Source organism: Lepidochelys kempii, chromosome 21 (genome assembly GCF_965140265.1).
Source record: "Lepidochelys kempii isolate rLepKem1 chromosome 21, rLepKem1.hap2, whole genome shotgun sequence".
Taxonomy (NCBI): domain Eukaryota; kingdom Metazoa; phylum Chordata; order Testudines; family Cheloniidae; genus Lepidochelys; species Lepidochelys kempii.
Window position 1 is genome coordinate 16,757,732 of NC_133276.1, and position 12,788 is coordinate 16,770,519.

The 12,788-nt window shown below is 58.1% G+C and overlaps 1 protein-coding gene across 4 annotated transcripts in view; it reads left to right on the plus strand.

Moving 5' to 3' along the window:
* Nucleotides 1-12,788, plus strand: part of ELAPOR1 (endosome-lysosome associated apoptosis and autophagy regulator 1) — a 118,820-nt gene that overhangs the window by 99,582 nt on the left and 6,450 nt on the right. For 2 of the 4 annotated variants that reach the window (XM_073320352.1, XM_073320347.1), the window contains exon 22: nt 11,716-11,934. In XM_073320352.1, coding sequence (XP_073176453.1) covers nt 11,716-11,934 — 219 coding nt within the window. The other 2 variants (XM_073320350.1, XM_073320349.1) reach the window with 2 other exon arrangements.

Here is a 12,788-nt window from a genome sequence, read left to right on the forward strand (position 1 = left end):
AGGACGTCGGATGGGTTCGATTCTGTCCCGCTGAAGACCTCGTCGGGCAGCACAGACATGGACCTCTAGGGGAGCCTCAGCCCCCCTGCCTTTGCTGCAGGATACCTCGCCGCTACCCCTGGTGAACCCTGCGCCCTGACACCTCCTTGTGGCCTTATCAGATACACTTTTCACTTGAGCTGTTGTTGCTTTTTTAAACAAACAAACTCTGAAGTTAACATTCCCTCCAAAAGAAATCGCCAAATACAGATGTGTTTTTAAACGACACATTTGCCTGTTTCCTGTGTCCAGACAGGCTGACCCACATCTCTGGGTTTCCTCGTGGTCCATGTCTCGCCAAATGACTGTGTCCAAACTCAGTCACAGTGGTTTGTGCTTTCCCTTTTCTAAGACCCCTGAAATCAACCAGGTTCCCCTCTGCATCCAAGCCTGGGAGCCAGCCTGTTAGCCATAGCCTGCTTAGGGCCTCGCCCGCTCGCACCGTGGGCCTGCAGCAGAGGCCAGAGGACTAATGCAGAGGTCTGATTTGCACAAGACCCTGCCAGCAGCAACATTAACCCACTGGAGACAGGAGTTCTCTCTACACCACACAGGCAGTGCCCAGAGAGCGCTGATTTGATGGGTCCCTTTGGCAGGGAAGCAAGGGGCTTGGAAAGAACAAGAAAGCAGGTTGCTTTCTTTTCCTTTTCAACTCTGGGCCCTCTGATCACAGCTTCCCACAGAGAAAGGCCCACTCTGAAGTCAGGGTCCAAACACCCCAAAGTTTGGCCATGTTCAGACACAGGGTTTCAGTTCAGCCAAGTCTCGCTATCAGGAAAGAGACAGGGCCAGGCTGTTGTAAGCACCAAAGGGATCTTTATCGAGGCTGCAGGACACAGGCAGAACACGTGGCTCTCTAGAGAACGCGTGGTTTCCTCTGGCTCTCTAGAGAACGCATGGGAACGCGTGGTTCCCTCTGGCTCTCTAGAGAACGCGTGGTTCTCTCTGGCTCTCTAGAGAACGCACGGTTCCCTCTGGCTCTCTAGAGAACGCACGGTTCCCTCTGGCTCTCTAGAGAACGCGCGGTTCCCTCTGGCTCTCTAGAGAACGCGTGGTTCTCTCTGGCTCTCTAGAGAACGCACAGTTCCCTCTGGCTCTCTAGAGAACGCGTGGTTCCCTCTGGCTCTCTAGAGAACACGCGGTTCCCTCTGGCTCTCTAGAGAACGCGCGGTTCCCTCTGGCTCTCTAGAGAACGCGCGGTTCCCTCTGGCTCTCTAGACAACGCGCGGTTCCCTCTGGCTCTCTAGACAACGCGTGGTTCTCTCTGCTGCCCAGTGTCATCACGCAGGGTTGCCAGAAGTCTTGGCATTGCCTCAGCTGTGATGGAAGGGGCTGCTGAGTGCATTGCACAGCCTGTAATGGGGCCCGAAATCGAGAGCTGGGGCCGAGTGTCTGTACTGACAAATCTTGCCTGTTTCTGAGGAAGGCACGGAGCGTTCCTGAGTCTTTGCGTGGTTATTGATGATTATCCGTTTCCAGTTAGTTCTGCTTTAAGAGCTGGGGATTGTAGGGCTCTAGGCCCAGAATCAGGCCCAACAGAGTCAAGGTTGTCGAGTTCACTGCCTGGTTGGGAGCCCCGGGGTAAAGAAGGAAGACACTCACACTGCGGGCAGAGCAAAGCTTTAGCCACTTTCATCAGCACAACGAATCAAGGCACGTGCTCCAAACCCCACAAAGACAGAGCAGTAATGCTGAGTTAGGGCTAGCTGCACCATCCCATGTACTCGCATACTCAGCTCTCCTTGGAGATCTGGTGGTAAGAGACAAGCTCCAGCCCTGTCCCTGGCATGCCAAACAAGTCTGACGGTCCAGACCAATCCACTCAGCCAGCCGACAGCGACCTTTCTTACAGGGGTTGAGCAGTGAGCGCCCCCTGGCACATTGGAAAGTTGGCGCCTGTAGCTCCAGCCCTCCCGGAGTCAGTGCCTAGGCAGAGACAGGGAGCCGCAGATTAACTTCTGAAGAGCCGCATGTGGCTCCAGAGCCCCAGCTTGGCCACCCCTGATTTAGTACCTGTGCTACTTCTGAGGGCATTCTGCACCAAAAATATAAAAATTCTGCGCACAATATTTTAAAGTTCTGCAGAATTCTGCACATTTTATTTGTCAAATAAATGTAGAGGTTCCAGCATGGCACTGGGCAGCACAGGCCACAGGCCGCACAGAGGTGGGAGATCACTGTGTAGCTCCCCCTCCCCCTGGGACATGAACTCAGTGGTGAGGCTGCACCGAACCCTGACACAGTTCAAGGACCAGGCCTTCCCCAGAAACACTCCAGGGCCCTGCCCCTCCATGCCAGGTGCACCAGCTGTGGGCAGGCAGGCTCAGCAAGGCAGGATCCAAGTGTGGAGGGTCTTAGCTGGGGGGGAGGGGGGATCCAGGTGTGGGATGAGAGAGTTTTGTGTGGGATAATCTGGGTGCAGGCAGCTCAGTGGGGGATCTGGCTGCAGAGGGGATCTGAATGCACAGAGGCTTGTTGGGGTGGGGCGTTCTGAGTGCAACAGTAAGGGGTCTCTGCATGGGGGGTGAAGGTGGTTGAGACTCAGTGCGGGGGGTCTGGGTATGTGGGAGGGGATAAAGCTCAGCAGGAGGTCTGGGTGTGGGGGGCTCAGTGAAGGGTCCAGATGCTGGGGGATTGGGGCGGGGATCCAGGTGCGGCTGGTTGGGGCTTGGTGGGGTGGGGATCCTGGTGAGGGTGGTTCATTGGGGTGGTTCAGGTGCAGGGGGATGGGGCTCATCAGGTGGGGTTCTGAGTGTTGGGGTTGGGCTCGGCAGGAGGGTCTGGGTATGAGGGGATCTGGATGCATGGGGGTTGGGCAGATGGGGGTGCAGCTCCCTGTACAGGGATCCCTCCCCATGCAGCTAATGAGTGATGGGTGCAGGAAGCGGTCGGAAGGGAGTTTACAGAGTTTCCTACAGCCGGGGGAAATCTGGGGGTGATTTGACCTAGCCCCAGATGCCGTGCAGGGGAAGAGGAAGTCCCGTCCTCCCCAGCCCAGCCGCGACTAGCAGCTGAGCCCAACGCAGGGTAGGAGCCATCAACTGGGACTTCCCCAGTCTGCCTCCTGCCCCACAGTGATTTACCTCTCTGCCGGCTGCCCTTGGCACCCGAAACATACTCCTGGGGAGAGCCACATGACCACTCTTGTGGCTTCCCTTTGCTTCCCCATCAGAAAGTCATTTTTCTGTGGGGAAGCAAAGAAATCTGCAGGAGACATAAATTCTGTGCATGCACAGTGGTGCACAATTTCCCCAGGAGTAACGGATGTGCTGCAAAGCATAGCTGTTGTCCAGCCCTAGAGTTCAACAACAGAGCCATGGCTGCCCTGACCTGGCCCTCGGAGACTACATGTCCCAGCATGCAGTGCTCCAAGCCACTAGCGATGAGGTGAAGCACTGCATGCTGAAACCTGTAGTCTCTGTAGGCCACACCTTCCTATTCAAGAGAAAAGGGGGTGCATTCAGCTCCCTTTAATGCCAGCCAGGGGCTCGATTCCCCAGTGCACTACTCTGCTCAGTGATCTCAGAGGTGACTCTGGTCTCAGGCCGGCCTGGATTGCAGTGGAGTTACGCTGATGTAAAACCGCAGCAGTAACTCAAGCCCTGAGCATGGAACATGAGCTGCCAGTAAGTTGGCAGCACAGGCCCTACGTGGGTAAAGGAGCAGCAGTAACGTTAGTCAGTGTGCGGATGACTAAACCCGCGTGCCCGTGGGCTGTCCATCAGGCCAAGCGCAGCACCACCCAGCTGCTGGTCAATGCGTTCGTGAAGCGGGCCCAGAATTCTCACTAGCACCAGCTGCTGCCTTCAGGTTCTCCGTGGAGGTCGTTGCCATCGATGCAGGGTGTCCTGGCTCAGTTTGCAGAGTGCCTGGCACAATGGCCTCCCAATGCATCCCCTGAGCACTACGGTTAATAATCTCTCATCACACGCTGGGCCTATTGCTCATAGTCGGACCAGGTCCTGCATGGGTCTGAGCACTTGTGTTCTTGAAACTCACAAACAGTCACAGCTGACAAGCTTATGCTGCTTTCAGGGCATTGGTGATGCCGGCATATTTAACTTTCCAATCAGCTGTGTGGATTCGTCTTTCAGGTTAGAATCGTTTCAGTTTGAAGCGATTACCTGGGAGGAGAATAAAGAGTCTGATTCTCCTTTCACGCTCTGCCAGTTTAACTCCATTGATCCTACTCCCCGATTGTGGGTGGTGCAGGTGAGCTAGGAGTCGGCCCGGAATGAGCACAGGGCAGTTTATACCACGTGCAGTTCAGAACAGATCTCTTCTGCCAGACCACAAAACCGGGGATGTGTTTAAACAAGAATCCCTGTCCTAGAAACAGACGTCAGAGCAAGGTGACTTGTTCATGCTGCTTTCTGCACACGCTGTCTCTGAGGGGGAGGGAGGCAGGCAGCAGTAATTGCCCCTTTAGTCAGTTCTACCACTGGGCACAAGACCAGGTGACCTACTCCGTATATTCCTTTGAAGTCAGAGAGCCCTGCACCAGCCTTGCTTTGTGCAGGTACGGACACATCATCTTTCCTTGCCAACTATTGCCAAAGTAACGCTGTTCCTCGTTAACTGTGTCATCATCTTCCTAATTCTCCCTCTGACCTATGGGGAGAGAAAAGGGGCTGGTTGCCTCCCGTGGAACAATCACAACTCGCACAAGTAGCTCAGGGGTGTGCTGTACAGCCATGAGAGTGAGGCCCCCCCTTTGGTTGTCCAACCACGTAGTCCCCCTGATTAGCATGCCCCACGGCTGTGGTGACTAGGGCTGGGAGCCCCAGAACAGTCCTGAGTGCAGCCTTAGTCCAAGGTCCAGAAGGGCAGGGCCATTTTTCTATCATGTTCTGATTAGATTATGAAGGGAAACGGTTCCAAGTAAGCACTTGGCCACGTGGAGCGTGACATGAGTACAATTCTCTCACTGTTATTCAGGGGTGGTACTGGTGTGATGAGACCAGTCACACTGCCCTTGTAGGCAAGCCTTAAGTATCACGTGTTCAAGGGGCCCTGTCAACTCTTAACCCCAATGCTTTTATAAAAGAGAGTTAAAAGTGGTTCCGTGCTCTAAAACCCTGCAACTGCATGGCCCTGCCAATGGGTGCGGTTTTACAGTCAACTTTTCACAGGCTTTTTAAGGCCTGACTCTCCCCTTTTGCTGGGTGAGAAACCCACACAAACAGCCTGGGACACTGAGCTAAGCCCTGCGTCTGCAAACGTTGAAGCGCGTGTGTAACGCTAGGCCCGGGAGTGGTCCCATTGAAGGCTGTGGGACTGCTCAAGTGAGCCATGCTCATTTGGAGGCTTGTGCTCTCGCTCCCGGACTATACAGGGAAAAGAGCAGAATTGACTAGACCCAAGGTGCTGTCTAAGGAGGGCTGGAAAACACCAAGACCCTCTTGCCTGCAGCCTTCCCAGTTAGTGATCTCACATGGAACTTGGCAGGGGATCTTTTATAAGTCAGCCACGTCCCTTTAACTCTCTTACACGACCTAGTATTGCCAACCCCAGCAGTTCAAAATCATGAGACTGGCTTTAAAATCATGAGATTATGTAAAAATAAGAGATTTGATCCAGGGGCACCAGAATAGAGGGGCCAAGGGCATTGCCTTCCCACTTTTCACTACGGGCCTTGCCCCCTTCCCCTCGTCTCCCCCCACCCCACAACCATTCCTCCCTGAGGCCCTGCCCCTTGGCCAGGCCGGACGCTGGAGCCTGGCCCAGCAAAGAGCATCCATGGATCCCAGGCAGCTGTGGAAGCCGCAGACCCTCCAGCTGCCCGGGGAGGGAGGGCCTGACAGCAGCCCCCGGCTTGTGTCTCCACCCCCAGGCTCCCCGCCCAGGGCAGATGGAGGGTCTGCAGCTCTCCACAGCTGCCCAGGTGGCTCTTCCCATGGCCGGGCTGTGGCTCTTCGACCCTGAGCCCCTGCCCTCAGGCCAGGTCGGAAGCCGGAGCTGAGTTGGGGTAAGAGCCGTGTGGGCAGCTGTGGGGACCCACAGACCCTCCCCCTGCCCTGGGGGGGACCCTGGGGGAGCGAGATGGGCCAGGGGCTGCTCTCAGGCCCCACACCTGGCTCCAGCTTCCAGCTTGGCTGGGGGGCGGAGCCTCAGGAGGAAGAGGCAGGGCAGGGGCGGAGCCATGGAGGGGGCAAGGGCTTGGGGCCTCTCCCATGTCGCCCCTGATTTGAGGTTTCTTTTATTTGCCTTCTGGTTTTTTGAGCCTTTAGGGTGCAGCGGGGTCACGTTTTGAAGCTTTCTCTACAGCCACGAGGGCCAGCAACGTACTTTTAATTATCATGAGACTCATGAAAAAATCCTGAGAGTTGGCAACACTGAGACCTCCCTCCTGTGCAGGCTGGATTGTAAATTAATCAATTGTGTCTTAATATCCAAAGATACGTTTATATGCCACCCAGCCCCTTGTGCCGGGGGGAAGCGGCCTGCCTGGAACAGCTGCATGGGACAGTCCAGGAGGCCGTCCCTTCCCATTCCTAGCTCTGTTAAGATCTCTCCTTCATGCCCAGAGGCCCGCTCTTTGCTTACTGGTTAGGCATCTAGGTAGCTTGGCTCCGTCATCTGAGGAAAGTGCCAAGCCTTGATTTCCCTGCAACAGACCGTTCACACTGGGGGTACAGCAATGCCACCCTCTTGAGGAGTTACTCCTGACTCACACCCCGTAGAGAACAGATCAGAATCTGACCCTTTACCTGCTAACAGCACCATTAGTTTGGGATTTTAAAATGGGATCTACATGAGCTCTTTCTTTTTACACTGTTTAGTATGTGGCTACAGTGTGAAAGAAAATTCCTTTTTGTAAAGAAACCACGTAGTATTTGTAATACATCACCAGTGTGCAAACTGTGCAGAGTGGTAACTCCTCAAGGTGTCTTTGAGTGGGGCGTAGAATTAAAGCATTATTTGGGGACTAGTTGACACATTTCTTGTACCAGTGACAGCTTCTTTTGTGACTCTACATTACCAATGAGATTTGATACCTTATTACACCAGTGACCTCGTCCAGCATCTGTCAGCATGGTGCAGCCAAGGAGCGTGTCACCTTTGTGTGTTACCACAGTGGGGCAGGGTCCCCGTGGCACAGACTGACGGGAACCGGGCAGCGCCGGGGAAGGGTCCCCGTGGCACGGTCCCCGTGGCACAGACTGACGGGAACCGGGCCTCTAGGTCCTTTTCCGCAGAACTGCTGCCTAGCCATTCGGTCCCTAGTCTGTAGCTGTGCATTGGGTTCTTCTGTCCTAAGTGCAGGACCCTGCACTTATCCTTATTGAACCTCATCAGATTTCTTTTGGCCCAATCCTCCAATTTGTCTAGGTCCCTCTGTATCCTATCCCTGCCCTCCAGCGTATCTACCACTCCTCCCAGTTTAGTATCATCCGCAAATTTGCTGAGAGTGCAATCCACACCATCCTCCAGATCATTTATGAAGATATTGAACAAAACCGGCCCCAGGACCGACCCTTGGGGCACTCCACTTGACACCGGCTGCCAACTAGACATGGAGCCATTGATCACTACCTGTTGAGCCCGACAATCTAGCCAGCTTTCTACCCACCTTATAGTGCATTCATCCAGCCCATACTTCCTTAACTTGCTGACAAGAATACTGTGGGAGACAGTGTCAAAAGCTTTGCTAAAGTCTAGAAACAATACATCCACTGCTTTCCCTTCATCCACAGAACCAGTAATCTCATCATAAAAGGCGATTAGATTAGTCAGGCATGACCTTCCCTTGGTGAATCCATGCTGGCTGTTCCTGATCACTTTCCTCTCATGCAAGTGCTTCAGGATTGATTCTTTGAGGACCTGCTCCATGATTTTTCCAGGGACTGAGGTGAGGCTGACTGGCCTGTAGTTCCCAGGATCCTCCTTCTTCCCTTTTTTAAAGATTGGCACTACATTAGCCTTTTTCCAGTCATCCGGGACTTCCCCCGTTCGCCACGAGTTTTCAAAGATAATGGCCAATGGCTCTGCAATCACAGCCGCCAATTCCTTCAGCACTCTCGGATGCAACTCGTCCGGCCCCATGGACTTGTGCATGTCCAGCTTTTCTAAATAGTCCCTAACCACCTCTATCTCCACAGAGGGCTGGCCATCTCTTCCCCATTTTGTGATGCCCAGCGCAGCAGTCTGGGAGCTGACCTTGTTAGTGAAAACAGACTGACTGACGGGAACCGGGCAGCGCCAGGGAAGGGTCCCCGTGGCGCAGACTGACGGGAACCGGGCAGCGCCGGGGAAGGGTCCCCGTGGCGCAGACTGACAGGAACCGGGCAGCGCCGGGGAAGGGTCCCCGTGGCGCAGACTGACGGGAACCGGGCAGCGCCGGGGAAGGGTCCCCGTGGCGCAGACTGACGGGAACCGGGCTGCGCCGGGGAAGGGTCCCCGTGGCGCAGACTGACGGGAACCGGGCTGCGCCGGGGAAGGGTCCCCGTGGCGCAGACTGACGGGAACCGGGCTGCGCCGGGGAAGGGTCCCCGTGGCGCAGACTGACGGGAACCGGGCAGCGCCGGGGAAGGGTCCCCGTGGCGCAGACTGACGGGAACCGGGCAGCGCCGGGGAAGGGTCCCCGTGGCGCAGACTGACGGGAACCGGGCAGCGCCGGGGAAGGGTCCCCGTGGCGCAGACTGACGGGAACCGGGCAGCGCCGGGGAAGGGTCCCCGTGGCGCAGACTGACGGGAACCGGGCTGCGCCGGGGAAGGGTCCCCGTGGCGCAGACTGACGGGAACCGGGCTGCGCCGGGGAAGGGTCCCCGTGGCGCAGACTGACGGGAACCGGGCTGCGCCGGGGAAGGGTCCCCGTGGCGCAGACTGACGGGAACCGGGCAGCGCCGGGGAAGGGTCCCCGTGGCGCAGACTGACGGGAACCGGGCAGCGCCGGGGAAGGGTCCCCGTGGCGCAGACTGACGGGAACCGGGCAGCGCCGGGGAAGGGTCCCCGTGGCGCAGACTGACGGGAACCGGGCAGCGCCGGGGAAGGGTCCCCGTGGCGCAGACTGACGGGAACCGGGCAGCGCCGGGGAAGGGTCCCCGTGGCGCAGACTGACGGGAACCGGGCAGCGCCTGGGAAGGGTCCCCGTGGCGCAGACTGACGGGAACCGGGCTGCGCCGGGGAAGGGTCCCCGTGGCGCAGACTGACGGGAACCGGGCTGCGCCGGGGAAGGGTCCCCGTGGCGCAGACTGACGGGAACCGGGCTGCGCCGGGGAAGGGTCCCCGTGGCGCAGACTGACGGGAACCGGGCTGCGCCGGGGAAGGGTCCCCGTGGCGCAGACTGACGGGAACCGGGCTGCGCCGGGGAAGGGTCCCCGTGGCGCAGACTGACGGGAACCGGGCAGCGCCGGGGAAGGGTCCCCGTGGCGCAGACTGACGGGAACCGGGCAGCGCCGGGGAAGGGTCCCCGTGGCGCAGACTGACGGGAACCGGGCAGCGCCGGGGAAGGGTCCCCGTGGCGCAGACTGACGGGAACCGGGCAGCGCCGGGGAAGGGTCCCCGTGGCGCAGACTGACGGGAACCGGGCAGCGCCGGGGAAGGGTCCCCGTGGCGCAGACTGACGGGAACCGGGCAGCGCCTGGGAAGGGTCCCCGTGGCGCAGACTGACGGGAACCGGGCTGCGCCGGGGAAGGGTCCCCGTGGCGCAGACTGACGGGAACCGGGCTGCGCCGGGGAAGGGTCCCCGTGGCGCAGACTGACGGGAACCGGGCTGCGCCGGGGAAGGGTCCCCGTGGCGCAGACTGACGGGAACCGGGCAGCGCCGGGGAAGGGTCCCCGTGGCGCAGACTGACGGGAACCGGGCAGCGCCGGGGAAGGGTCCCCGTGGCGCAGACTGACGGGAACCGGGCAGCGCCGGGGAAGGGTCCCCGTGGCGCAGACTGACGGGAACCGGGCAGCGCCGGGGAAGGGTCCCCGTGGCGCAGACTGACGGGAACCGGGCAGTGCCGGGGAAGGGTCCACATGTCGCTTTGGGGTCAAATAAAAATGTCCATTTGTGACTGTTGTAGCTGACAGTCATGGTTGCAAGGGCAAGCAGGGCAATCCAGGACACGCTGGCAACTGCTGCAGACCAGGCTCTGGAGGAAGGTAGCTGGTCTGGCCAGCCCACTCCGAGCAAGGCTGTAGCCAGGACCTGGCTGGTGTGTCCAGTTTTCGACAAGAGCGCCCGGTCGAAAAGGGACCCTTATGGCTCTGGTCAGCACTACTGACCAGGCCATTAAATGACTGGCCGGTGGGTGGAGCAGGACTAAGGCAGGCTCCCTGCCTGCCCTGGCCCTGCGCAGTTCCTGGAAGCAGTGGCATGTCCCCCCCTCCAGCTCCTACACATAGGAGCAGCCAGGGGTCTCCTGGCGCTGTCCCCACCCCAAGTACCAGCTCTGCAGCTCCAATTGGCCAGGAACCACCACATAGGGAACACATGCTGCTGCTTCTGGGAGCTGCCTGAGGTACATTCTGCCAGGAGCCTGCACCCCAGACCCCCTCCCGCACCCCAACCCTAGCCCTGATCCCCTTTCCACCCTTCAAACCCCTCGGTCCCAGCTCAGAGCACCCTCCTATGCCCCAAACCCCTCACCCCCAGCCCCACCCCAGAGCCTGCACCCCCAGCCAGAGCCCTCACCCCACCCCTGTGCCCCAACCGCCTGCCCCAGCCCTGAGCACCCTCCTACAGCCCAAACCCCTCATGCCCAGCACCACCCCAGAGCCTACACCCCCAAAGCTGGAGCCCTCACACCCCCCAGTGCCCCAACCCCCAGTGCCAGCCCAGCGGCCCCTCCCAACCTCCGAACCCCTTGGTCGCAACCTGGAGCACCCTCCTCCACCCCAAACACCTCATGCCCGGCCCCACTCCAGAGCCCACACCCCCAACCAGAGCCCTCAACCCCTCATAGAATCATAGCATCATAGATTAGGGTTGGACGAGACCTCAGGAGGACATCTAGTCCAACCTTCTGCTCAAAGCAGGACCAATCCCCCACTAAATCATCCCAGCCAGGGCTTTATCAAGCCAGGCCTTAAAAACCGCTAAGGATGGTGTCATAACCATAAGGGTAGCCTAAAATTCCTCCTTACCTGTAAAGGGTTAAGAAGCTCAAATAACCTGGTTGGCACCTGACCAAAGGAACCAATGGGGACAAAAGAACCTTTCAAATCTGCGGGGGAGGGGGAGAGGGTTTGTTTTGGGTTCTTTGTTTCTGTGGCCCTTCTCTCTTGGGACTGAGAGGGGACAGACAGAAATCCGTCTTCTCCAACCCACCCTAATCCAAGTCTCCAATACTGCAACCAGTATAGGAAGCCAGGCAAGGCGGATTAGTTTATCTTTTCAGAGTAACAGCCGTGTTAGTCTGTGTTTGCAAAAAGAAAAGGAGTTCTTGTGGCACCTTAGAGATAAATTGGTTAGTCTCTAAGGTGCACAAGTACTCCTTTTCTTTTTAGTTTATCTTTTGTTTTTCTTGTGAATTTTCCCTCTGCTAAGAGTCCTCTGCTAATATGAGGACTCCTTTCCTCCTCATATTAGCCTCCCAGGAGATCCTCTGCTAATATGAGGACTCCTTTCCTCCTCATATTAGCCTCCCAGGAGATCCTGCCCATCAATTCCCTGAGGGAGTCGAAGTCTGCTTTTCTGAAGTCCAGGGTCCGTATTCTGCTGCTCTCCTTTCTGCCTTTTGTCAGGATCCTGAACTCGACCATCTCATGGCCACTGCTGCCCAGGCTGCCACCCACTTCTACTTCCCCTACCCATTCTTCCCGGTTTGTGAGCAGCTGGTCAAGAGGAGAACGGCCCCTAGTTGGTTCCTCCGGCGCTTGCACCAGGAAGTCGTCCCCAACACTTTCCAAAAACGTCCTGGATTGACTGTATGTCATTTTCATCAACTTGAAGAGTTTCAGCAGGTACATCTCCGTCCACAACTGTTTCTAGAATTTCTATCCATTCCGCCAGGTTTTGCAGATTTATCAGCTTCAGAGGTAACGTAAACTAAAGAAGAGCATAGAAGATTTTGACGCTCTGTTCCTGTCCAGCGTGGAGCCCTGGGCAATTCCCCTTGCTACCCCCTAACACTGATCAGATGGATCAGACAGAAGCTGAATGAAACCATCTTTCAGAACAGGCAGGAAGTGCTGCATTGCTGCTATCAAGGGACCCCACTCCCCTTGTACTAATAGTTTGTACCCTCCCGCACCCCAACCCCTGCCTCAGCCCGGAGCCCCCTCCCGCACCCTGAACCCCTCATTTCTGGCCCCACCCCAGAGCCCACACCCCCAGCCGGAGCCCTCACCCCCTCCCGCACCCCAGCCCCTGCCTCAGCCCGGAGCCCCCTCCCGCACCCTGAACCCCTCATTTCTGGCCCCACCCCAGAGCCCACACCCCCAGCCGGAGCCCTCACCCCCTCCCGCACCCCAGCCCCTGCCTCAGCCCGGAGCCCCCTCCCGCACCCTGAACCCCTCATTTCTGGCCCCACCCCAGAGCCCACACCCCCAGCCGGAGCCCTCACCCCCTCCCGCACCCCAGCCCCTGCCTCAGCCCGGAGCCCCCTCCCGCACCCTGAACCCCTCATTTCTGGCCCCACCCCAGAGCCCACACCCCCAGCCGGAGCCCTCACCCCCTCCCGCACCCCAGCCCCTGCCTCAGCCCAGAGCCCCCTCCCGCACCCTGAACCCCTCATTTCTGGCCCCACCCCAGAGCCCACACCCCCAGCCGGAGCCCTCACCCCCTCCCGCACCCCAGCCCCTGCCTCAGCCCAGAG